This window comes from Vulpes vulpes, chromosome 9 (genome assembly GCF_048418805.1).
Source record: "Vulpes vulpes isolate BD-2025 chromosome 9, VulVul3, whole genome shotgun sequence".
Lineage (NCBI taxonomy): Eukaryota > Metazoa > Chordata > Mammalia > Carnivora > Canidae > Vulpes > Vulpes vulpes.
In genome coordinates, this window is record NC_132788.1 from 35,864,774 (window position 1) to 35,891,112 (window position 26,339).

A 26,339-nucleotide genomic window follows, 5' to 3' on the forward strand; every position below is an offset into this window, starting at 1 on the left:
TCCAGATTTCTTGTGGTAGTTGTTTGTATACCTTTTCCCATTTTTTTACTTTCACTTTTTTTGTTTGTTTTTGCATCTAAACTATCTCCCATTAACAGCAAACAGCAAATAGTTGGATCTTGTTTTTAAAGCTAGTGTGACCACATGAAAAGATGTTCTTCACCACTTATCATGAGGGAAATGCAAATCAAAGCTACAATGAGATATCACCTCATACCTATAAGAATGGCTAAAATCTGTCAGAATGGCTAAAATCTCAAACACAAAAAACAACAAGTATTGGTGAGGATGTTGAGAAAAAGGAACCCTCTTGCACTGTTGGAACACACTAGTGCAGCCACTGTGGAAAATAGTATGGAGGTTCTACAAAAAGTTAAAAATAGAACTACCGTATGATCCATCAATTACACTACTGAGTATTTACCCAAAGAATATAAAAACACTAATTCAAAGGGATACATGCACCCCTATGTTTATAGCAGCATTACTGACAATAGCCAAGATATGGAAGAAGCCCAGGTGTCCATCAACTGCTGAATGGATAAAGAAGATGGTACATGTATACACACACACACACACACACACAAAGAATATTATTCAGCCATAGAAAAAAAATAAAATATTGCCATTTTTAATGATATGGATGGAGCTAGAAGTATAATGCTAAATGAAATAAGTCAAAGAAAAACAAAATACCATTTGATTTCACTCATATGTGGAATTTAAGAAACAAATGAGCAAGGGGGAAAAAAAGAATGAGAGACAAATCAAGAAACAGATTCTTAATTTCAGAGAATAAACTGATAGTTATGAAAGGGGAGAGGTGTGAGGGGATGAGTTAAATAGGTGATAGGGATTAAGGAGGGCAGTTGTGTGATAAGCACTGAGAAATGTATAGAATTGTTTAATCATTATATTGTACATCTGAAACTAATATAACACTGTTAACGAACTGGAATTAAAATAAAAACCTAAAAAAAATAAATGTAGTCTGACAACTTTGCCTTTTGATTGTACTCATACATTCATATTTGATAGTGGTACTGATATAGCTGAATTTGTATCTAGCATTTTACTTTTTGTTTTCTAGGTATGTTAGGCCTTCGCTTCTCAGGGAGGCACAGCTTTAGGTATGCCCACAATCACTGGGATGGTAATACTTTTGGCAGTTCTCCTGTCTCTTTTCCTGACCATATCAAGATGTTAAACTCCATCCTCAGCTGACTGCTTTACTGTTTCCAAGAATGCTTGGGACATAGACACTGCTCCGGACGATAATAAAATCAAAATTGGGGGATCCCTGGGTGGCACAGTGGTTTAGCGCCTGCCTTTGGCCCAGGGCGCGATCCTGGAGACCCGGGATCGAATCCCATGTCGGGCTCCCGGTGCATGGAGCCTGCTTCTCCCTCTGCCTATGTCTCTGCCTCTCTCTCTCTCTCTGTGTGACTATCATAAATAAATAAAAATTTTTTAAAAAAAGGAAAAAAAATCAAAATTGGGATCCCTGAAGGAATAGTTCCCATGATCAGTGTTTAATATTTGTTATGAACCCTCTAGTGCTCTTTCCAGCTATCTTTCATTCATTCTCTTTCGCAAACTAGACAGCTTACAGTTAAAGCCTGCTATCTTCATTGAACCTATCAATAATCTCCCAATTACCTTTCACCACAACCTCCACTTGTTTTTCAAAGCACCCTTAGGCTTGAGCTTCTCTATGCTGTTTAAAACAACGTCAGTTTCTTTGCAAAGATATCAGAAGCTTTTTTTTTGCCACCTCTTTCTTTCCCCAGGCAAAATCTCTTAGCCAGGGCTCTGGAGCTAGGAGTAGGGCTCTCAGTGACACCCCTATTCTAAGAGGTGGGTGGTAGTAATCTCTGATCTCAGAGTGGAAGCAAAGCCTTACGAGCTGGGAGAAGAGACATCAAGATTCCAATATTCTCAGTGGCATGGAGCCCATGCAGAGCCTCCATTCTATGAGTGAGGTTTGGGGGACAAGAAGAGAGCTCCCACCTTTCAATTGCACTTGCACAGAAATCAGCCTCTGCAAGTAACTGAAGGCAGGATGAGAAATGCTAGTGTCCTGCTCCCCTGGGACGTAACCTTCTGACTGGGAATTGGGGATAGAGAGAACCCTGTGTTCTTGGTTGCACTAGTCTGGAAGGGAGTTTTGGATTCACCCCTGGAATGAGGAAGGGATTAGTCTTAGTTCAAACAGCACAGATTCTCACTTTTTATCCTATTTTAGCAGATTTTCTTGAATATATGGTTCTTCATTTGCTGTATGACCTTAGGAATGTTTCCTGAGATTTTAAATGATATTTAAAATATTCAATCAGTGTCAGTGGGATGCAGGTCCATGGAGCTCCTCATGCTGATGTGATAGGAGTTGATCTTTTCAGTTTGTTCACTTTTAGTACTAAATAAGATACCATTGTACAAATATGGGACAATTGGGATCCCTGGGTGGCGCAGCGGTTTGGCGCCTGCCTTTGGCCCAGGGCGCGATCCTGGAGACCCGGGATCGAGTCCCATGTCGGGCTCCCGGTGCATGGAGCCTGCTTCTCCCTCTGCCTGTGTCTCTGCCTCTCTCTCTCTCTCTGTGTGTGACTATCATAGATAAATAAAAAATTAAAAAAAAAAAAGAACTTAAAAACAAAACAAAACAAAACAAATATGGGACAATTTATCCATTCTCCAAATGAGGGATGTCTGGGTTGTTTCTTGCTTTTTTTTTTTTTCTAATACTGCTGCTATAAAATATTCTTATACATATATCCCACTGTATGTACATGGGCAAGTATTCCTATTGGGTTGTACAGTATGTATACACAGTGGAATGGGATTTCTAGATCAAAAGTTATGCAAATGTTTAACTTTATAAGACAGTGCCAAAGTGTTTTCTAAAGTAGCTGTTTCAATTGGTACTTATACCCACTAGGGTGTAAAAGTCTATATTGATCTAGATCCTCTACTACCTTTGTTAACAGAATTAACTGCTGCCAACCTACACTGTAAAAATTTGTATCTTACTGTTGTCACTAATAAAGGTAAATGTATGTTTATTGTTCTTGTATGTTTTCTCTTCTGTGAATGCTATTTATTTCTTTCATTTTTTGATTGGATTGTTTTTTTCTTATTGATCTGTATATATTTGAGTATTAATTGTCAGTCATATATATTATACAAAATGTTACCAGTTTGTGGCTTGTCTTTTCAATTTCTCTAAGGCAAATAGAGCTGATAAACAGAAGTTTTAATTTTAATATAGTTGAATTTGTCAATCATTTATGTTAATGCTATTTGTGTCTTCTAAACAATTATTTATTTATTAAAATATTGATTTGAGAGTGAGAGAGAGCACACATGTGTGCATGAGGGCGGCACAGAGGGAGAGGGACCTGAGGGTCCACCCGAGCAGTGGACCTGCTCCTGCTGAGCAGAGAGCCAGATGTGGGATCACGACCTGAGCCAAAAGGTAGATGCTTAACTGACTGAGCCACCCAGATGCCTCTACTTTTTGTGTCTTATTTAAGAAATGTTTCTCTAACCCAAGGAAACAGATTTTAAAAATTATCTTTGAAAAATTTTTACTACTTGTCTTTTAATTGGTGTATTTAGATCTTTCATATCTAAAGTGATTTTTGATATAGTTGGGATTACTATCTACCATATTTGCAACTGTTTTCTATTCATTGTTCTTGCTTTTGTTACCTTTCCTTTTTTGTCTTTTTCTGCCTTCTCTGAGCATTTAGTACAATTTGATTCTCTCCTCTCATAGCATGCCAATTATGTTTCTTTAAATATTTTTTAGTGGTTTCCGCAAGGTTTGCAATATACATTTATAACCAAACTAAGTCTACTTTCAAGTAACACTATACTGCTTCATGGTAGTGCAGGTGCCTTATAGCAGAGTATCCAAAATTTCTTAATCCCATTCCTTCGAACACTGCTGTCATTCATTTCACTTATCTATAAGCTATAATCAATCATCCACTATGTTGCTGCTATTGTTATTTGAATAAACTGTCAGATCTGTTAAGAAAAAGAAATGATTTTCTTGTATCTTCATCTATTCCATTTCTAACTCTCTTATTTTCTTCATGTAGACCTGAGTTTTTGATCTATATCACTTTCCTTCTTTCAGAAGAACATTTCTTTAGAGCAGGTCCACTGGTGACAAATTCCCTCAGTTTTTGTTTGAGAAATTCTTCTTTACTTTTGAAGGATAACGTCACTGGATACAGAACTCTAGGCTGGTGGATTTTTCTTTGAAAATTTTGTCCATTCTGATACTCTATGTCTTTTGATTGGAGCATTTAGTTCATTTAAATTCAGAGTGATTACTGATGAATATGAATTGAGTGCCATTATATTACCTGTAAAGTCGGTGTTCCTGTAGACTGTCTCTGTTCCTTTTGGTCTCTCTTTTCCGCTCAAGGGTCCCCTTTAGTATTTCTTGTAGAGCTGGTTCGGTGTTCACAGATTCCTTTAGTTTTTGCTTGCCTTGAAAACTCTTTATCTCTCCTTTCATCCTGAATGACAGCCTTACTGGATAGAGTATTCCTGGCTGCATATTTTTCCCATTTAGCACACTGAATATATCATGCCACTCCCTCTGGCCTCCAGGTCTCTGTGGACAGGTTTGCTGCTAATCTTATGTGTCTACCTTTGTAAGTTCGGACCTTTGTCCCTAGCTGATTTCAGAATTCTCTCTTTATCTCTGTATTTTGCAAGTTTCACTATCACATGTCTTGGTGTTGACCTGTTTTTATTGACTTTGAGGAGAGTTCTCTGTGCCTCGGACTTGAATGCCTGTTCCCTTCCCCAGGTTAGGTAGGTTCTCAGCTATAATTTGTTCAAACAGACCTTCTGCCCGCTTTTCCCCTCCTTTCTTCTGGGACTCCTATGATATGGAGTACACTGTCCAGGGCCTGGTGCTTCAGGAAGTATTTCTGGTGTATGCTGTGTACATTCTGCTGTTGTGTTTTGGCTGCTCTTTCCCACAGGCCGGTCCTCTGCTGAGTTCCTCCATGCTTGTAGTGGTGAGTGTTTGGACCTTTAAGCCATTGTGCTTGGGTTTGTTTAGGATAGGCCTGATAAGAAAGAGAAAAAAAAAAAGCCCAATCCAAGAAAAGAGAAGAAAAGGAACAAGCAAGCAAATAAACAAACAAGAAAGTATATGCCTGATTCCAAAGGAAAAGAAAAAGAAGGCAAGAGGGGAAAAAAAAGCCTGATCCAAAAAACTACAAAAAGAAACAAGCCAACAAATGAACAAAAGAACTATAAGCCTGATGCCAGGGGAAAAATATATATTAAAAAAAATATGTGAATAAGGAAAGAGAGAGAGAGAGAGAGGAAGGGAGGAAGCAAGAAAGAGAGGAAGGGAGGGAGGAAGGAAGGAAGGGAGGGAGGAAGAGAGGAAGGAGTAGGGGGAGCTGAACTGAAATGGATCCTTTGGAGCAGTCTACAATCAGTAGTCTTGATGCAAGCAGAGGGCCTCTGTTGGTCTTCTGAGGGAGAGGCCTGCTGCACTGCCTCACAAGTAGACCTGCTCTTGTAAAGATTCCACCACCTCCCCTCCCTGGCCACTGCAGGGGGGTGGGGTTTGGTTTAAGTGACTCTAGGGGTTGTGTTTCTGTCTGAAGTCTAATTGTGCCGCTATTAGGAGTGGGGGTGCAGTGGGGGCAGATGGGGTCAACCTGCCTTCTCAACCTGAGGAAGGAACTTGTGGCTGCCGCTGTCCCAAGGCCCTCACAGAAAAGTGAATGATCTCCTCTTCTGTGTCCCAGGCTATCAGAACCCTGCCGTCAACCCATCTGTGCCTGGCGGTTGGCCCGCCCTCCACACCACTCTCTCCCTCCATCCCTGACTCTGCTCTGTGAGAAGGGTTTCCGCTGTTCTGTAGTGCCATGACTTTTCTCTCTCCCAATTCATGTCTCTGAACCTGTCACGTTCTTTCCCCAATTGTGCAAATTGTTTTCTTAATCCTCAGATTGATTTCCTAGTTGTTCAAAATGACTTGATGTTGATTTAGCTGTGTTCCAGGGTCCCCCTACTACTCCGCCATCTTAGCTTCTCCCCCTATCCCAAAATTCTATTTTACTCTACTCTCTTCTTGGTTGCATGGTTTTGGAAAAGAAGTATAATTCTTAACCTTGTTTCCCTTTAGGTAAAGGTTTTCTCCCTGACTTCTATTAAGATTTTCTTTCTGTCTTTGATTTTCCATAGTTTGAATGATATGCCTAAGTATAGGCTTTAAAAAAAAAATTATCCTGCTTAGGATTCTGTGAACTTCTTGAATTTGTAGCTTGTGTTTACTAATAATTTTGGAAATTTCTCAGCATTAATTACTCTGAATATTTCTCCTGTTCTTTCCTCTTCTGGTATTGCTATTACATTCATGTTAAAATTTTTTAATTGTCCCACACTTTTTGGATGTTGTTTTTTTTTTTTTTCCCAGTCTTTCTTCTTTTCAGTTTGGGGAGTCTTAATTAACATGTCTTCAAGCTCAATGATTATTTCCTTGGACCAGAGCATTATTCTGATGAGCCCATCAAAGGCATTCTTCATTTCTATTATAGTGTTTTTTATTTCTACATTTCGTTTTGATTCTAAGGGTTTCCCCACCTCTGCTTACCTTGCCTATCTGTTATTACATGTTGTGTACTTTTTTCTCTTAGAGCACTTAGTTATATTAACCATGGTTATTTTAAATTCTGGTCTGCTAATTCCAAAATCTCTGCTATATTTTTATCTGGTTCTGATGTTTGCTTTGTCTCTTCAGACTGTCTTTTGCCTGTTAACATGTCAACTGAGTTTCCTGAGAATCAGACAGGATTTATTAGGTAAATATTACTTAGAGATAGATCTTAAGTGTGAGGTTCTATTTTATATGGATAAAACTAGGATGAATTTAATTTCTGCTACAGTTGTATGTGTGAGAGGCTTTTAAACACTTCTTCTGTTGTCCTTGTTTTTGTTTTTTCTGTTGTTTTCATTTCCTTAGAGACTCCTTCATATATAATGTCTGAGGGTGCAGTTCTTCTGTGGTATTCTCCTTAGACAGGAGCCTTTGTGACATGTGGTGATGTGTGGGGGGAGGCGAGGAGCTTTATAACCTTATGATTAGGTCTTGGTCTGTTAGCGAGCCAGTGTCCCTGAGTTGTGATATTCACTAGTGCTTTCGCTTTTTTGTTTTCCTCCATAAGTGAAACAGGAAAGCTAGAGGGGGCCAAAGTTGGATATTTCCATTCCCCTAAGTTGGTTAAACTTTGGTAAAAGTTCCCTGTCTGTGTAGCCCTTCACTAAGGAGAACAGAATGCTCTGGAAGTATTTTCAAAATGATTACTTTTCTCCTCTTCCCAAGGGAAGATTTTTTTTAGATCTTCACTGTGAGAACCTGGTGGGACTCCTCTAGGTAAAAATTCACAAAAGTACACTGGACTCTCATGGTTGGGTCTTCACAAGTTTTTTATTCAAGTCATCTCTCAATATTGATAATGGTTCCCCAAGTCTTTGTAGTCTTTTTCAACTCAATTTATACTTGTTATTTCTTACTTTGGCCTAGCCCCTATCACCTGTCCCACCTACAGCTACCTACAGGGTAGTACTTCCAGCACCCCCGATAGGTGTCAGGAAGTCCAGAAGTTTTCAGAGAACACTTTTATAATAAAGGCACAGAGGATAGGGCCATATTTATTCTCTGCAAAGTAAAAGGGACCTGTATTCATTGTCACTAAATACATTAACAGAATAATTAATTTATCTAGCATATTAGTTTTTGGTAGTATTGATGTTTTATATTGATAATGGTTCCCCAAAGTCTTTGTAGTCTTTTTCAACTCAATTTATACTTGTTATTGCATACTTTGGCCTAGCCCATATCACCTGTCCCACCTATAGCTACCTCCAGGGTAGTACTTCCAGCACCCCTGAGAGATTTCAGGAAGTCAAGAAGCTTCCAGAGAACACCTTTATAATAAAGGCACAGAGGACAGGGCCATATTTATTCTCTGCAAAGTAAAAGGGATTAGGTTAGGTGATTAAGAATTTCTAACATCATGTGGAATAACTAAAAGTTGATGGTTTATGAAATAAAATTACATAATTATAGCTTCTGGATTTTGCTTCTTTCTTTTTTTTTTTTTTTTTTTTAATTTATGATAGTCACGGAGGGAGAGAGAGAGAGGCAGAGACATAGGCAGAGGGAGAAGCAGGCTCCATGCACCGGGAGCCCGACGTGGGATTTGATCCTGGGTCTCCAGGATCGCGCCCTGGGCCAAAGGCAGGCGCTAAACCGCTGCGCCACCCAGGGATCCCCTGGATTTTGCTTCTTATCGTATTTTTTGGGGTTCTCCCCAATTGCTTTAATCTGGTTTCATTCTTTGCCCAATTTAAAACATCAATACTACCAAAAACTAATATGCTAGATAATTTAATTATTCTGTTAACATATTTAGTGACATTAAAAACTTGTTTTTCTTTTGGTTCTTTAGAAAAACCCATGAACAAAACAAAATAACTATTTCTTAAATACATAAAAAGTTCAACTACACTTCTTTCATGAAGAATATAAAGTCTAAATAATAAGCAAATGCATGGTACAAAGAATTATACTTAAAATGAAAAAGAGCTATTACCAATTCTGAAAAATAGAAGGTTTTTAGCCTTAAAGTTTGATTAAAAAAAAAAAAAAACTTAAAAAAAAATCCAAAAAACAACTTACGTTCCACTTGCTCAAACATCACTGAAAAGAGGAAGTCTCGTGGTGTCATATAATATTCTCCTTCATGTTCTAGTGAAGAAAACTGCATGAAGCGCTGTTTACGAAGGGACAATTTTTCTCCCATCTCTCCAGAGTCAATATTTTCCTAAAAGAAAAAGAAATTGCAATTTAAGACTTTTTTTCAGTAGGATTCTCCAACTTAGCTACTTCTAGAATAATTTTATTAAAGAGTAGCTTTCATGTTTAGGTCTAACAATCTCCACATTTTTAAATCATTCACTAATAAATACTTACTTACTTGTCTACTTATCACTCTTTCAGGCATGAAGATAAAACAGTGAATGATCCTAACTTACAGAACTTTCATTCCAGAGTGGGGGAAATGACAATGAATACATGCAGAAAATAAGGTGAGATAATGGGAAGCGCCACAAAGAAATAACAAGCAGGATAAGAAAATCATAAGGAGTAGTTTTTAGATAGGATACTCAGGGGAGGTCTTTCTAAAGAGGTGATATTAAAGAGACCAAATGAGGTGCAGTTAGTGAGCTATGGGGCTCTCTGGAGGAAGAGCATCTGAAGCGAAAGGGAGACAGAACATAAAGACTCTGGGAAACGAACTAGGGGTGGTGGAAGGGGAGGAGGGCGGGGGTGGGGGTGAATGGGTGACAGGCACTGAGGGGGGCACTTGATGGGATGAGCACTGGGTGTTATTCTGTATGTTGGCAAATTGAACACCAATACAAAATAAATTTATTATTAAAAAAAAAAAGAGCATCTGAAGCAAGAGGTGAAGTAAGATCAAAGACCATGAGATTGGTGTATGTGCGTGTATGTGGTCCAAGGTATGCTTGATGTGTTCACAGAATAGTGTGGCAAAGATAAGATGAAAGAGAGAGGTAGGCAAGAGACCAAATACAGCTGTGTTTTTCCACAAAGATAAAACATACCATGTCTGATAAATAGCTCTGCTTTTGGAAATATGTTTGCATTATGGGTGGAGAGTGCTAAAAGGACAAGAACTGGTAAAATACTGTCAGTGTAAGAGTCTGTATAACAGAAGCAAAGGTACCTACTTAGATCTTGACTCAAATGCTAATAGAGATGATACTGAAATCTTTATTGCTAACCTTTTGTTGAGCACTTACCATGTGCTGGGGACTATACTAATAAAGCACTCTACATGATTTATTTAGCTAGTCTTCACAATAACTGAACAGATACTACAGCAGTATGGCAACTAAAGTAAATGGCACAGCTAGGATAAAAAACCAGGGTGTCCAACTCAAAGTGTGTTCAATTCCTTACCTATCACGCTAACCTATCCATGGCTAGGCATAGTATCCTATGCAGACTGGAAGAAGACAACATGGCAATCAATATAGCAATTTGAATGATTTTTAAAGAATTTATTTATTTATTTATTCATGAGAGACACAGAGACAGAAAGAGAGAGGCAGAGACACAGGCAGAGGGAGAAGCAGATCCCAGGGAGCCCGATGTGGGACTCGATCCCAGGTCTCCAGGACCAGGCCCTGGGCTGAAGGTGGTGCTAAACCACTGAGCCACCGGGCTGCCCAATATAGCAATTTTTTAAAAAAGATTTTATTATTTATTCATGAGAGACACAGAGAGGCAGAGAGAGGCAGAGGGAGAAGCAGGCTCCCCACAGGGAGCCTGATGTGGGACTTGATCCCAGGACCCTAGGATCATGCCCTGAGCCAAAGGCAGATGCTCAACTGCTGAGCCACCCAGGTGTCCCTCAATATAGCAATCTTGACACAGAAAGAAAGTATTATTTGTGAAATCCAAAAGCATACTCTTACCTTGGATTGCTTTCCTTAAAGCAGTTTTGACCTGGACCACAACATCCTTCCTGAACACACATCACTTCCTTTTCACACTTACTATTACTGAAACTATTATTTACCCTGACACACAGTGACATTTACTGACTAGAACTGAAATGGGGGGCGGGGGAGGGGGAGGGGATGTGAATTCTAGTTGCTTAACCCTCTAAAAATTCAAAGCTAACAAAATTCAAAGTTAATAGCTCCTTTTTGGCTATCTCAGTTTTCTGACAAGTATTAATTCTCTCTCATTTTGACAACTGCTTTCCCTGAGCAGTTAGCTTTATACCTCTTTTATGTTCTACATAGTGTATACCAGAATACTGGATATATATAGACTACTCAATAATACCAGAGTGAACTGAACCCCTATCTTCTTCAGAAATTGTCTATTCATGTCTTTCCTTTTCTTTCCCCCTAAATTACTACTATAAAAATGACTCACGAGGCATGTTTTAATTACATGAGTCCATACTTTTATCATGAGTCAGAAAACTGAATTTTATTAATACTCTGAACATTTTACATATGAGGCAGATATAGCAACAGATATATTATTTTATATAAGAAACTGATACTGAGTAGGTGTAGGAAAACAGTGGTAAACAAGATAAATATCAATTCCTATCAGAATACACTAAGTGCTTCGGTAGTGAAATTACAGAAAGTGTACAACTGAGACAGGGAAGAGAGGGTGTAAGAGTCTTCTCAGTAAATGTCACAGCATTGTCAAAGTCCTATATATGAGACAAAATATAGCATATTAGAAGAACTGAAAGAAGAGCATATACACTATTAGCTTAGAGAACAGTTCTATTTATTATACTAAAGTTAATACATAGTCTATCAAAAGGTTAACAAAAGTAACTAATCCACATGGAAATACAGTATATTTCCAAGCCCTTAAACAAATGCTGTCTTTCTTTCTTTATACTTTCTAATATCTAAGTTGTTCCTGACTAATTAAAAGAGTACCTTTTTACCCAACTCAATCCTTTTTGTATACATAAACTCTTCAAATTTCAACCAACTTAAAGGAGTCAATTACTCATTTATTCTCCTCTTCAAATGGTCTCATAACAGGACAGACTATTAACTCTGCCTCTCTTGGTTTTCATGTTATCCTCCATCTTGTAGCAGTTCTACTCTTAGTATATTGAAAATGACCAAGAAGTAAAAACACAGGTTTAACCTCCCACTCTTTTATAGCAGGACATGAAAACTATTTTCAAACAAATTCTATTTTTTTCCTTCTTTAGATTTTTAGAATCTAAAAATCCTATCTCATTGTTACCCTTTTCCATATGCCTGTGTATCTATAACTTGTACAAGCATAACATTTCTGAATAGTCTTGAGAGGAATCAATTATTCTGGGAAGTACCATTTTAAATAACGGTTGGTTGGGTGGTCATCTCTTCCAATTTTGATTAAATATCCTCTCCAGTGAACAAAAAAAAGTAGAGGGGGTAAAACCAAAATTTCCTTTCAAGGGTTTATTTCTGAGCTTAAAGTTGTCATGTGAATTACAAGTCATGAATTTAGAAGGTCACTTATAAACAAATGACCTCCCAATTTGTCCTACCACCATGACTCTATTGGTAGATGGCTGATACGCATATCAACCATCTAACAACCCCTACCAACATTCTCACAATTCAATCTGGTATTGTGGCCTTTAATTCCTGCTACTTCATGATATAAACAAACCTATTCTCCTACCCCTCAAATCTTTTAACTCCCATGCCAACACTAATAATGGCTTTCTTTTTGTTAATCCTTTCTATTACATCTCATACTCTGCTTATTGAGTACCCAGCTACCACCTGGAGGTCACCACCACTGCAGATTCTAATCCTACTACTTTTCTTATGGAATATAAAGTGGAAGCCCCCAAAGTACAATCTCTTACTACTGGTCTTTTCCTGCATCCTAATCCACCCTTCAAGTAAATACTTATGAGAATCTACTAACTTGACAACACTCTAGGAAGAGACAGAACATGTATGAAGGAGGCAATTGTACAGTAGTATACCCTAACAATAAAAACTTATATTAATTAAACATGTAGTATATGAAGGCAAGATGCTAACATCTTTATTTACATGGTCTCACTCAACCTTCACAATACTCCTGAGGATGGACATCATCTTTAATCAACCTCTTTTTACAAAAGAAGAAACCAAGCCTTGTCAGGGTTTATCAGCTTGCCTAGATTTGCACAGCAAGTAAACTGACAGCACAGGTGGTATGACAACAACCCCAGTCTTAACCATTATCCTAAACTAGCTTCTCTAAGAATTACATAAATTAGGAAAACAAGGCAGTATGGTTAATGACAGCTGAGGTAATTCATGAAAACAGTGGGATTTAAGCTAGAGAAAAAAAAAATGACTAACAACAAGAATTAGCCATCTTTTAGATCTGGGCTATTGTCCATTTCCTAAATGATATGTATTACTGCTCCTGTTCAATCAAACTTAAAAGTAAGTAGAATTTCTAATATGTTTCTTTGCTATAATAAGTTTATGTAGGGTGGGGAAAAAAGTATTGTTTTAAAGTTACAGCTTTTGTAATTCAGAGTTAATGAACCAAGAAATTAGTTTTATTTAGGTTACTTTTATCATACAATAGTTGAAGTTAAGTTTATTTATTTTTTAAAATAATCTCTACACCCAACATAGGCTCAAACTCATGACCCCAAGATCAAGAGTTGCATGCTTCTCTGACCAAGTCAACAAGGTGCCCAAGTAGTTGAATGTTAAAAGTACATTTTAAAGAACCACTAGTATAATTGATGTGCATTATATATTTATGCTTACTTGATAGAATTTAGATAATTTACCATTTTTTATTGAAGTATAAACATGACACATGTTACATTTGCCATTTTTAATATTTTACTTACCTATAAGGCCTATTCCAGCCTTACTTCATTTGTATAATCATTCTGATCAAAACTCAGGTTATTGGATGGATTTAATTGTCAAGAATTAACAATTCTCCTTCCTCTCCAAGCCTTTCTTTCATCTCTGTGCTTTTCCTACTCATATGCTTGCACACTCTCTCTTTTCTCACCACCCCTTCCTTTCTCTTCCCTTGCATGTTTTCGGTGGCTTTATCATTTTTAAAGATTTTACCTTAAGTAACCTCTGTACCCAATGTGGAGCTCAAAGTTACAACCTTGTGATCAAAAACTGCATGCTCTACTGACTGAACCAGCCAGGTGCTCCAAAAACAGGAGTTTTCAGTGGGCTTATTAAAAATAATTGGTTGCTGTTTTCAGCTTGTAGTATTTTTGTTTGAAACTATTTGAACTATTATTGTTATTGTTATTGATATTGTTGCAGGTACTCATTCTTTTTAATCTTCACTCATTTCCTTTAGTCTCTTTCTCACTTTGGCAGATATGTGGCCCATCTGTGGGAGACTGGGCTTGGCAAACTAAACTAAGGCAAACAGTGGCTTGTAGACTTTGGTAAGCGTAGTTAAAATATCAGTTTGGATGGAGAGGATGAGGAGGAATAATAAAATTCAAAATATTAAAGTTATATTTGAGAGTAACAATATATAAGGAAATCCTAGCTTATTAGTATTGTTACATATCTGGCAGTGAAAAGTTCATTAATTTATTCTCAAACATTTAAGAATCTCTTTTTTAAAAATTTAATTTCAAGTGTATTCTTAGTTTCAGGGGTAGAATTCAGTGATTTATCATTTGCATACAACACCCAGTGGTCATTACATCAAGAGCCCTCCTTTTTAAGAACCTCTTATGTGTCACTGTTCCATAGATATATGATGGTACTATGAGGTCTTCCCTTAAGGAGTCTACAAAGGGGAGTGTAAGACAGCAAATAAATAGTTAAGAGCACTGTCTCTGAGGTCAAACTGTCTGGGATTCAAATTCTAGTACTGTCACTTACTAGGTATGTGATCTTGGACCAATTACCTCTCTGTGCTTCATCTGACTGATACGGAAAATGTGAGAACTGGAATCAAACTGCTCAATAAATCCCAGTTCTATCACTCGGCCAAGTTATATTACTGTTCTCCTTTACTTAACCTTAATCCAGAAAGTGGAGAAAATAGTAGTATTTACCTCTAAGGGCCTTTTATTTATTTTTTATTCATTAAAAAAGTTAAGTATAATTAACATACAATGTTGTATTAGTTTCAGGTATACAGCATATTGATTCAACAATTCTATATATTAATCAACGCTTACCATGATAAATGCAGTCACTATCTGTCACCATATAAACAGCTTAACAATAACCCACAACCCTCGGACCAACTTCTGTCACCATATAAGTTATTACATTATTACAGTATGCTGACATATAGGTTTGGAGGACTTCAGAATGTCAAGAGAAATGTGACTGCTTTTTCCTAGGGCTAAATCAATTCCTTTCAAAGATAAAAGTATTATAAGGCAACCCATAATAAGTTATAAATGTTAGAGAAGGGAGATCCAAATAGCCTGACAGTGATATAGGAGAGAAAAATAATATAAAACAGACATGGCTGCAATAGTCTGGACCAATCACTGTTAAACCACCAATCAGTGGCATCTAGGTCTATTTTTGGTGATGATCTTCAGGCATCGAGAAACTGCTAATTATAAGGAATGTTCTGTTAAAAATGTATGAAAATATGTAACATAGTTTAACTGTTCTTAATGCATGTTTGGCATAAAAAGGATGTTTAATTACTTACAAGGGTAATTTTTGTCATCTGGAAGATTCACTCACATGCACACTCCTAAGATGCTATATAAATTCAGCATTACTGCCTGATCTACTATCTATCCAAACTACTTTGTAGAATGCATGTTATATATCATGACTATGTTTATACAAACCGAAAATGATTAGAATTGTGACTGAAAAAGAATCTTTCAGAAAAACATAACTAGACATAGTTTGGATTTGTCATAAATACTATTACATGTCAAATAAAATTAGATAACAGGATGTAAGTCTTTTCATCTTTCCAATATTGTTAACATACACCTTTAAAAGAACTTACCACTAGTGTATTCTTAGTGATAATGAGGTATCACTTACAGGAAAAGCATCTATAAATAGCATTTCAGTACGCTGACGTATAGGTTTGGAGGATTCCAGGATGTCAAGAGAACTGTGACTGCTTTTTCTTAGGGCTAAATCAATTCCTTTCAAAGATAAAAAGTATTATAAGGCAACCCATAATTTTAAACAATTTATTTAGGATATAAATGTCAGCATAAATATCAATATTCACGTCTAAAATCCTTCTAAGTACTGAGGGCTATTTCCAGGCTCTGGAGACTATATGAGCACCAGAAAGAATCTACTACATAAACAAGTGTTCTCTTTTTTCCTTTGGATTTTTGATTTTGAATCTTAAATCAATATAGTGATCCACTTGAAAATAAAATCTGGGAAGATCCTTTCAACTCTACTAGTTTCCTCTAAAAAGGGGGCTATAAGTTACCTTCTTGAGAGAGTTAACTCTTAATAAAATCAAAGGGTCATTAAAAAGCAAAACAAAAATGAAACCTCCCAAAATGATGAGGAAGGGGTAAGTCAAAGTTCTTAAAACCTCCCCTACAACACAACAACAACAACAAAAAACAAAAGAAGTCCAGTCATACTGATGCTAGCTCCTAACCTCCCACTTTAAACTGGTCCTAGAAGGATCTTCTGATAATCTGGATCAAACTAGAAAGACAACACTAAGACTGAAAACTAGTTTCTTCTTCTAAAGAGTGCCATGTAGGGGAATGAGAGACCTGAAATTCCTCACCGATTAGGGCCACCCTGTAGAACTGTGTGCACTACACAAATCTAAGGGGGCGCCACTCACTTGAGTCACCATGAGGTTGTTCAGCAAATGACAGCAAAGTGCACTGAGGAAGGGGTATGCTTTTCTAACTGTACAAAGTTACCACATGAGATGGGGTAGTGCTGTCACTGATGTGTCTCTGCTTGAAGGGACTATGCAGGCCAGGGAAAAGTACAGGATGTCCCATAGGAAGCTCCTGTCACTCCGTGTTCACTAGAGGCCCAACAGTTGCCCTTTTTCCCCTCCTGTGTTTTATCAAAGGTGGGCCAGCATCACTAAGGTGGCTTGGTTGGGCAGAGGGAAATACTGTATTTGTGACCACAGATCCCTTAGGCAGCTAAATGACTGAATAGTTGATATAACTATTAACATCCTGCTTTTTAGCTAATATTCTAATGAGAAGATAAAAAAGATGCTCAGATCAGGATGGAAAGCTGTGAAAGATACACATTCACATTATTTTTGGCAAACAACATATTTGCCTAGAACACGTGTTTAAAACCTAGTGTTGGGCCTATGCAAATTCTGTGGGGAAAAATGAAGGTGAGCAATAAGAAACAATGAACAATGAAAATCACATTCTGAAAGAAAACATGAAAAAGTTACAGGAAATGAAAGTGACAACTTTACAACATCAGAGAGCAAAGATAAGATGCAAGACAATAGAAATAAATACCTGAAAAGGGAGTTGGTCTAGCTAAATAAGAGAAATGGGAGGAAAACACCATTACAAACCTTAAAATACTTTAAGAAACAGAAAAGATTAGAATCAACCTTGCAGAAAATGTATGGATGGTGTGATAGGGAAAAAAAAATCACACAGAAGGCAAAGAAAAGCAATCAGGGGAAGAATATCCATATGTGTGACAGACATGAAGGACTCAACATACGAATAACTGCTCTGCTCCAGGAAGAGAAAGAGCAAAATCTAACATCAATTTCCAAAATATAGTAGAAAAAAAAAAACTTTACTGAAATGAAGACTTGAATTTGCTACTCTGTTTGCCACTGTCCTACATATATGTACTTTGGGTTTGAATAATCCTAGAAGACCTCAAGGGACACTGATCAGTTTTAGTCTCTTTCAGAAAACCTAAATAAGATAATTGTTAGAAAATCTAAATAAGGTTAAAACCACAATGCCCCTATTGCTGGATATCTTAAAAACTGTCTTCTAAGGACTTAATAAAGAGAAAGAGCACCATAAGAGATAAGTCATTTATTTCTAAGGTTATTCTTAAAAGACATGTATCACTTACATATTATGTGGGGGAAATGAAAGCAATGCAAAGGGGACAGCACACTGAAGCTACTCAACCCACAGGGCTGGACAGAACTTTTTTGCCTCTCCTCATCTCAACTTATTTACTGCAGTTCAAGAGAACTTTTCCACTAGGAATGAATTAAACACTAATCTTAACCTTTATCTGAATAATGAGATTTCATAAGAAACTTCTACAAATCTACTCTGTTGGCCAATGTATACTGTTACACATAAATAATCAATGGCCTGGCATGAGGGAAGCAGCTGCCAGAGGAACGAGCTCTCCAGAAAGAAGAGTATAGAATGCAGTGGTGGAGATCAAAGGGCTGCCGAGGGCCTGTTGGTGGCTCTCTGTTACCCGAAACCCACCAGAGACTGAATTTAGAGTCTTGGTAGGTGGAAAGTGATGGCGGTGGGGATGAATTCCAATTACCACAACTATTTGCTTCTCAAACCTGCATCTACAGCTAAATACATGAGAAAGGAGGGGCAGCAGAAATGCTGGGATTTGGGGCTATACTGAACACGTGAGAACCATCCACATGGTTCTGGTTATATATAAAATGCTCCATGGATTTCAAGGATTACTTGTAATGCAGGAAAAAATGTGACAAAGGAATTAAGAGCAATGAGTGATGTGAACTGGATAAAAGAGATCTTTGAAAGCTGATGACTTCTGTTAAAACATTTCCCTAGTTTATTGCCTTTAAAGCAACAGGTGCTTCACCATTCTGTCTCTACTTTTTATCCATGAAGTGACAAATCTGAAAAAGTTAGTTCTCTGTTCTTTGTTGGACATTCTTTGATTTCTGCATTCTCAGGAAGAAAGTGAGAAAGAGATTTCCCTGCAATGCTTTTAATATATACAATATACCTTACAATGCATTAGATAAAATGTAGTAAAACAATATTCATTTGGGACCTTTATTTTGGAATTTGTAATAATCTGTAAACAATGTAATTGCTTTATTGTTTTTGAACTTTCTGCGGTGCAATTGAAAAGACTAATCTTTTCTTCGTAAAGAAAACTTTACAATTGGAAAATTTCAGTCATTAGAACTTTCCCATTTCGTTCTGAATTGGGGAGATTTTTTTTTGTACCTGAAACAAAGTAGTGCCAGACTAAATTAGAAATATTCACTGCATAAGCTATATTTTACAATAAACTCTACAAATTCACAGAGTATTAGCCGAGGAGACAAAAGTCCCTCCTGGGATACCTGGAAGCTCTGGGAACTACTTTGGGTGGCTTCTGAACATTGTCTGATCTAGTGACGGCCTTGTCTAGACTGTCCCACAGACTGGAAAACAGCTAATGTGACTTTTCTTAGATAAGCATGGTAATGAAATGGCACATGCTTATATATATTAATTTTTTAAAAACCCACAGAATTCTGTGTAGAGAACTAGCCACTGTCAGGAGATGCTGATAAGTAAAAAAATAAGCATCTTCTCTTCTAGTAACCGCTTTCTCTTTCCTGATAAGGTCATTGAGCAGAAATATTAACTTTCCCTTCCTTCATAATTACCTTGCAGGAGGTATATAACAACTACGTAAGTTTTTGTTTACGTTCTTAATGAAAAGTTTAAATTAGGCTTCATGTGATTAAAAAAAAAGACTAGAAATCTCAACTTAAAACTTCAATCCCCTCCTAAAGGTTCAACAATATCATTAATCGCAACCATAACTAAAAATGTTTTTCTAAGGAAGTGCAGAGTTACTTCAGCTTATTACCCACTTCACTGCCCCTACCCCCACACAGGACAAGAGAAACATTATTTTGTGAACTTTCTACAACTATTCAATGCCAACTTATTTAATAAATATCATGTGTCTCCAATGACCATTTGGAGACATCTGGAGACATCTTCTCATTTATAGACGTAAAATGAGAGACGTTAACCTAGAGGAGGGAAGCATAATGGAATGGAAGGTGGGAAGTGCTAGGCAGCAGTATGAAAGGAGCAACTATCATTTAGCAAGTGTGTATGTCTCACAGTGATAAATTTCAAACTATGATAATTATTTTAAAATGTTATTGATCAATCATGACATCTTGACTTCTCACTTTTCAAAATGAGATATGTGCCAGACTAATATTTTTCAAGATGGTACAATTAAATTTAAGTAGAAAGTTAGTAACAAGTTTAGTATCAGTAACTTTATCTTGATTGTGATCTCCCTTCTTTGGGCAGCAGAGCAGTAACAACTAAGCTTTGTGATGGAAACCATGATCTAATTTCTAGAACCTTATATATCCATGCAAGATGGTCTCCTTAAAACTGAGAACTTCAAGTAAGCCTGGAGAAAGTGCTGCTATCAAAGGGCTGAGTCATAAACAGAGGATACTAAAGATAATAACATTTAGGATACTGTATCCTACAATACATGACACAGTATGGAGCAATGAAGGGATGGATTAAAGAATCCCTCTCTCCTCCCTCCCACCCCTTCATGAGGAACAGCTGCAGTCTATAGCTGTAAGTATTTTATAGTCTGGGACTGCAGAAGGAAAGTAATTCATTCCTATAGTATTTTGCATTGCTTTCCCCCCAGGCTCCCACATTCTCTGTGATCTACTCAGACTTCCATATCCCCAGTTCCCAGCAAAAGACTTTCTGTCCTTTTGGTTAACAGGAAACCCATTGTGAGGACGGCTGTGTAAAAGCCTGTGGCTGAATGCTGATAGCAATTTTGCCATTCACCAAGTCCCTTAAGCCCCACACCCTAACCCTACACAAAATTTGGTCAAAAACTGGAATTTTTTTTTTTAAAACAGCACTGTTATTTGCATACAAATAGAAATTGTACCCAAACCAAAAATAAAACAATATTAAAAAAAAAAAAAACCTTTTGGTAAGTGGAAAGATAATGAAAACCTGAATAAAGGGGCAGATTTGCAATCTCTAATTAAAATCAAAATTATGTTTCTATTTAAAAATGCCATTGGTACTATTGTTTTTCTTTTCAATGAATTGGGTCTTTGTCCAAAATATTGTACTAATTAAAATGTCAACCTTAGTTTTGTTCATTGCTAATATGATTTTCCTAAAACTGATTGGCTTGCTAGTGTCCTTAGCTTCAGTACTGACCTGGCTACCCTTCAATGAGCTTCAACAAACCTTTGCTGCATACTTTTCTAGAAGACAGATTAAATAACCATTTATTGATTTTGACTACAATTAAAACACTACACAAAGCTAAGCATGTAATATAGTTAGTTGCTTCCTGTAGTACCTTTTTTCATTTGGCTACCTTATTAGTTAAGAATTAATTCTGGTAGTTACTGCTCTCGGAGTCCTTCCCTGAGTACCCATTTTAGGTTCGGTAGCATCTCAGAAGTACAGAGATCCCTGAGTAAACTTTTTTCAAGCCCTAATGATTCTAACTGGAACTGTCTAGAGCCCAATACAATGAATTTTTTAGGAACAGAGATATCTTTTTTCCCTCTGTATCACCAGTGCCTACTACATGATTAGTATTGCTAAATGGTTTTTTTTTTTTTTTAAAAAGAAGTGTGCCAGGAATGCATGGATCTCTATGAATGGGAATCAATTCCCAACTCAGAGTGTGACATTAAAAAATTAACTTAAAAGCAGATTTTTGGGGAGTGCCTGGGTGGTACAGTAGGTTAAGTGTCTGCCTCTTGGTTTTGGCTCAGGTCATGATCTCAGGGTCCTGGGATGGAGCCTTGTGTTGGGCTCCACGCTCAAGTCTGCTTGAGATTTGCTCTCTGCCTCTTGCCTCTACCCCTCCCGTTTGTGCTCACTCTCTCTCAATTAAATAAATACAACCATTTAAAAAAAAGAAAAGATTTTGGTTTTTGAACTAATATCCAAAAGTTTGTTTTTTTGTGTTTACATACTTTAAACCCTATTTATTGAAATATCTTTAGATAGCTACGTAGGTACTTTGTTGTGTGCAACTGCACTAAAGTTTGCACACAAATGGAAATAAAGGCCTTTTTTTTCCTTTTATTATAATCACAAATCACTGCACCTTGTTAAGAACTTCAGATTTTTAAAAATGCCTTCATAACAAGAGTAAAGAGGTAAAGCCATTGACAGGTGGTGGCAATGTTAACCATATCAAAGAATATTGCCTTATTTTTTTGCCTATTGTAGAAATCATGGAATCTCAGAAATAGAATGCTCTGAAACTGGATTACACCAGCTGCTTCACACTCTCCTATAAATCTTAATGAATGATCCAATGTATTTCAGACTTTATACCATGTGTGGTTTAGATTTTAATGGATTTTTTCAGCTTTGGCTTGGAGTTCACTGACATAACTTAATATAGTATATTTATGATAACTGATAACATTTTGATATTAGAATGTACTTGTAGGAGATGAGCAGGGGATAAGCCAGACATTTTACCAAGCATTGGCAAAACTGGTAGATTTTACTAGCAAAGGCACTGAGATGCATGTCATTTGTATTTCTGTTGATGTTTACAAATTAAATTACCAGTAAATAAAGTAATATATAGATGACACAATACAAAAAGACAACTAATAAACAGATATGACTATATATTTTGGCAAATTAATTTACTATTCAAGCAAATCAAATTTGTTTTGCTTTAAAGTAGCACCAAGCACAGCTAAAGCAAACCAATGCTAAATAAATAAATGGAAAAGAATTTTCCACTTTACTATTTCAGATGCCACTACTTCTAGTACTCGGTCACTTTTCTCCTTCAAATCCTCCTCCACTGTTATAGCAGTTGGTGTCAAATGAGGAATCATGAATTTCTATAACTTAACCTGCAAGTACAGGAAAGAAACAGTATAAAACTGTGCCAGTAAATCATATACTAAATTAGCAGAATTGTTAGCATTTGCCTAGGCAACAGTGAGGCGTGCACTAAATATGAAGTTCTCTGGGTGCATGTTAATGAAAAATCTTTATTTTTTATTTTTATCTTTATTTTGACCCCTGAGAATTTTAGAATCTTACATAAGAAAACAAAACCAGTGAAAACCTGTAGTTGGTAAGTTGTTACATATGTACGTTAAGGATAGGTATGGGCAGAACTAGCACTTGGGTAATTCTGTTAAAATTTACTTGGTGATAATTTAGTCCTGTACTCTAACTAAGAGAATAATAATTTTAGTTAACTTTTGGGAAAAGTAAGGGAAAGAAAAAAACAGATATATTTGTAGGTTAGAATAAACAGAGCCTAAAGTAATGAAATGATTCAGGGAACCCAAATCTCCAAACTTGAATTGTTAGGAAAGTCCCAAAGAGTAACTCTGAATATTTAATTAAAGACTTGGATGGATTCTGTCACTTAGAGGGTAAAATTAGTTTCTAAATATTTATGGCTATTGTTTAGATACTTTTAACTTACAAACTTTATTTTTTTAAAAGACTTTATTTGATAGAGAGAGAGAGAAAGAGAGTGAGTACAAGGAGTGGCAGGCAGAGGGAGAGGGAGAAAGAAGCAGGCTCCCCACGGAACAGGGAGCCTGATGTGGGGCTTGATCCCACAACCCTGGATCATGACTTGAGTTGAAGGCAAACAAACACTTAACCAACTTTAAAAAACTTATATATATATAGGGGTGCCTGGGTGGCACAAGTCAGTTGGGTGTCTTGGTTTTGGCTTGTGTCATGGGATTGAGCCCCACATGGGGTTCCCACATAGGTGCAGAATCTGCTTGGGGCTATCTCTCCCTCTGATCCTCCTCCTCTAAAATAAATAAATCAATCTTTAAGAAAAAGTTCATATAAGTACTATGTATTATCAGTATTAATAATATTCCAATGAACTTATAAGTAGACCCTTAGGCTCTGAGAACTTGAATAACCCAACCTGCTCACAGGATAGAGGGTAAAGAGAATAAACTTGAAGACTCTCCTTCAGACAATGTGCCTTTAACATTTAAGGGAGAGGGATATGGTAATTGACAAAAGTATGTGTACCATTTATAAAGCTATACACAGGATAAGCTATTACAGTAAGGCTAATGAAACACACTGGGCTAGAAAAGAGAATGTACAATCAGAACAGAAGTGAAGAACTGGTGAGAGGGAAGAGCAAATATCAAAAAGTAAAGGTACATACCATTAATTATCTGATTTGAAGGTAAAATCATCAAAAAGCTAGGAGTAATGGAGTGAGACATGATAAAAGCAGTGAACTAGAAGATTAAATTTTAGACATTTCAAACATTTCATAATATGGAGAAAAACAAATACTTAGAAGCCAGAGGGACGAAGGATAAAACTTAAAAAATTAGAGCAGAGGTTCTAAACCCCACACTACATAGTCATATCTCTTGGTGTTCATAACTCCCTGAAATTTCATGTGAAAATGTGTATATGCACTTTTAGGAACAAAGTATATAACTTTTATCACTTTTAAAATTTTTTAAAAATTATTTATGCATTTATTCATGAGAGACACAGAGAGAGAGGCAGAGGCAGAGGGAGAAGCAGGCTTTCTGTGGGGAGCCTGATATGGGACTCGATCCCAGGACCCCAGGACCACGACCTGAGCCAAAGGCAGACGCTCAATCACTGAGCAACCCAGATGCCCTGTTTCATCACATTCTTAAATGGATTCACAGCCTAATTAAAGATTAGAAATAAGTGACAATGACGAATCGGCAAACATAGGTGATAATATGGTAAAATACAATGATTAGTAAAATAAAATGTTCCAATTTTAGTGCCATATTAGACTCAATCTCTGTTCAACATACAGTTGTAGGGATCCCTTAAAATTTAAAAGAAAAAAAAAAGCTTCCCAAATAGGACTAAGTAAAAATAAGAAATTTATTAATTCCAGGTCCTTTAAAAAGGTCTTACATTTTCCACCAGTTAATGTAGATTAATTTAAATAAAGAATACACAATTGCTGTCTAGCCGAAACAAAGCAATGTACTAAAGGACATCTTTGCTGTATAAAAATACCAAACAAAAGTTTGGTCTTAATGAAATCTTATATGCCTACCTGTACAACTCTTTAAAAATTGAGGTATAATTGAAATACAATACTATAATGCACAATATTTATTTTTGTATCACTATACTTTTCCACCAATATGGTGCTAAAGCCATTGTAGGGTGCCTTCCTCAAACTAGACACTACTCTATATAAAGAAACCATCATCACACTAAGCATAATAAATACTTACCAGCTTTTAGTAGAAAGGCTACTAGAGAAACATGGATAAGAAGAGACTGGGCAGTAAGGACATGGGGCAAGAGACAGTCTCCAAAAGGGCAAGGACAGCTCACTTTCACTATAACGAGTCATTATTTCAATAACATGAAAGTGTAGTATTTTGTTAATAATATTATCTTGCAAAGTTTTAAGAAAAACTTTCCTACTCAAGATATAAAACCCAAAACTAACAATGACAAGTATTTTTAAGTCATAGTAAAAGGAAGATGGTTTTTACATTCCTTTTTGCCTTTTCAATTTTCTGTAATATACACATATTTCAAGAAAAAAGCTAATATAAATAATCTTTAAGAATCAAGATAAAGCCAACAGCTCCAAGTCCCTTTCCTAATATATTCCAATGAATTTCAATAACCATAATAAAACAGTATTTTGATGGTGTATCAAGAAGCAATCTTTTCATGACTGTAATTTAGGATAGATTTAATCACTGTCTAGTGGTCAAGTCTACTCTTGAAACTCAAAATCCTAATTTAAAAACAAAACAATTGTAGTACTACATAAAAAATTACAACTAAAACATGATTAGTTAGTATTAAGTTTGTGTCTTTGGCTCACATTATACCACTGTCCATTTTCTGTTGCAATGATTAAATACCAATGTTTGTTTATAGTCATTCTTTTCTAGCTTGCCATTAACCTATCCTACACTTGGTAGGTGTACTAGAAGAGATAAGACTTTCATATTATACTTCGATGAATGTAGGACTGATAATCAGATGAACCTTTAGCCAGTGCTCAGCTGTTTACTACTTTCTCTTTGCAGTATTCAGTCACAGCCATGGGACACACACTGAAGCAACACATAAAAGCAGTACTGTACCACAACAGCAGTCTCCTGACATGGACTTCAACCCTGGAGCAATTCCAAGCATTCCACAACTCCTCAGGACTGTGGGTTTAAACAGAGGCAGAAGCCACATTAGGGTTCTGCTTCTGATTTGAGCTGGTTTTCTTAACTGGGCAAATTATGAGCAAATAAACTAAAAAGATTGCCTTTAAAACACTTTTAAGAGTGTGATTTAATCTCTTGGTTACAGTGCACACACACAAAAAACATAGAAATCAACCCATTTATAATTTTTTAAAAAGATTTATTTATTTGAGGAGAGCAAGAGCTATCACAGAGGAAGAGGAGGAGGGAGAAGCAGACTCACTGCTGAGCAGGGACATGATGCGGGGCTCAATCCCAGGACACTGAAATCATGACCTGAGCCAAAAACAGATGCTTAACTGACTGAGCCACCCAGGCACACCTATAATTTCTTATTATGTATAATCTTCTAATTCTATATATTAGCAAATGAGAAAAATGACATGAGATTCCCAAACAGCAGATATACTAAGTTGATCATATTTTGTTTTGAAATATCTAGGATAATTTGTGAAAAAAAACCTGCACTTTACTATTTAAGGTTTATTATGTCTAATTCAAAAAATGGTTTGCATTTTCAGGGTAGACAACAGCTAAG

General features: G+C 36.6%; 1 protein-coding gene and 1 long non-coding RNA gene across 3 annotated transcripts in view; one reads left to right on the forward strand and one right to left on the reverse strand.

Moving 5' to 3' along the window:
• On the forward strand, positions 1-25,839 carry LOC140593866 (uncharacterized). Of its 2 annotated transcripts, none has more exons than XR_011994221.1 (3): positions 1-4,833; positions 9,047-9,135; positions 25,634-25,839. It is a non-coding gene; the product is annotated as an uncharacterized lncRNA (long non-coding RNA). The 2 variants fall into 2 exon arrangements; XR_011994222.1 differs by lacking the exon at positions 1-4,833 and adding an exon at positions 4,904-5,042.
• Positions 1-26,339, reverse strand: part of MICU2 (mitochondrial calcium uptake 2) — a 131,650-nt gene that overhangs the window by 88,746 nt on the left and 16,565 nt on the right. The window contains exon 2 of the mRNA XM_025996662.2: positions 8,726-8,870. Coding sequence (XP_025852447.1) covers positions 8,726-8,870 — 145 coding nt within the window. The remainder of the gene's footprint in view (positions 1-8,725; positions 8,871-26,339) is intronic.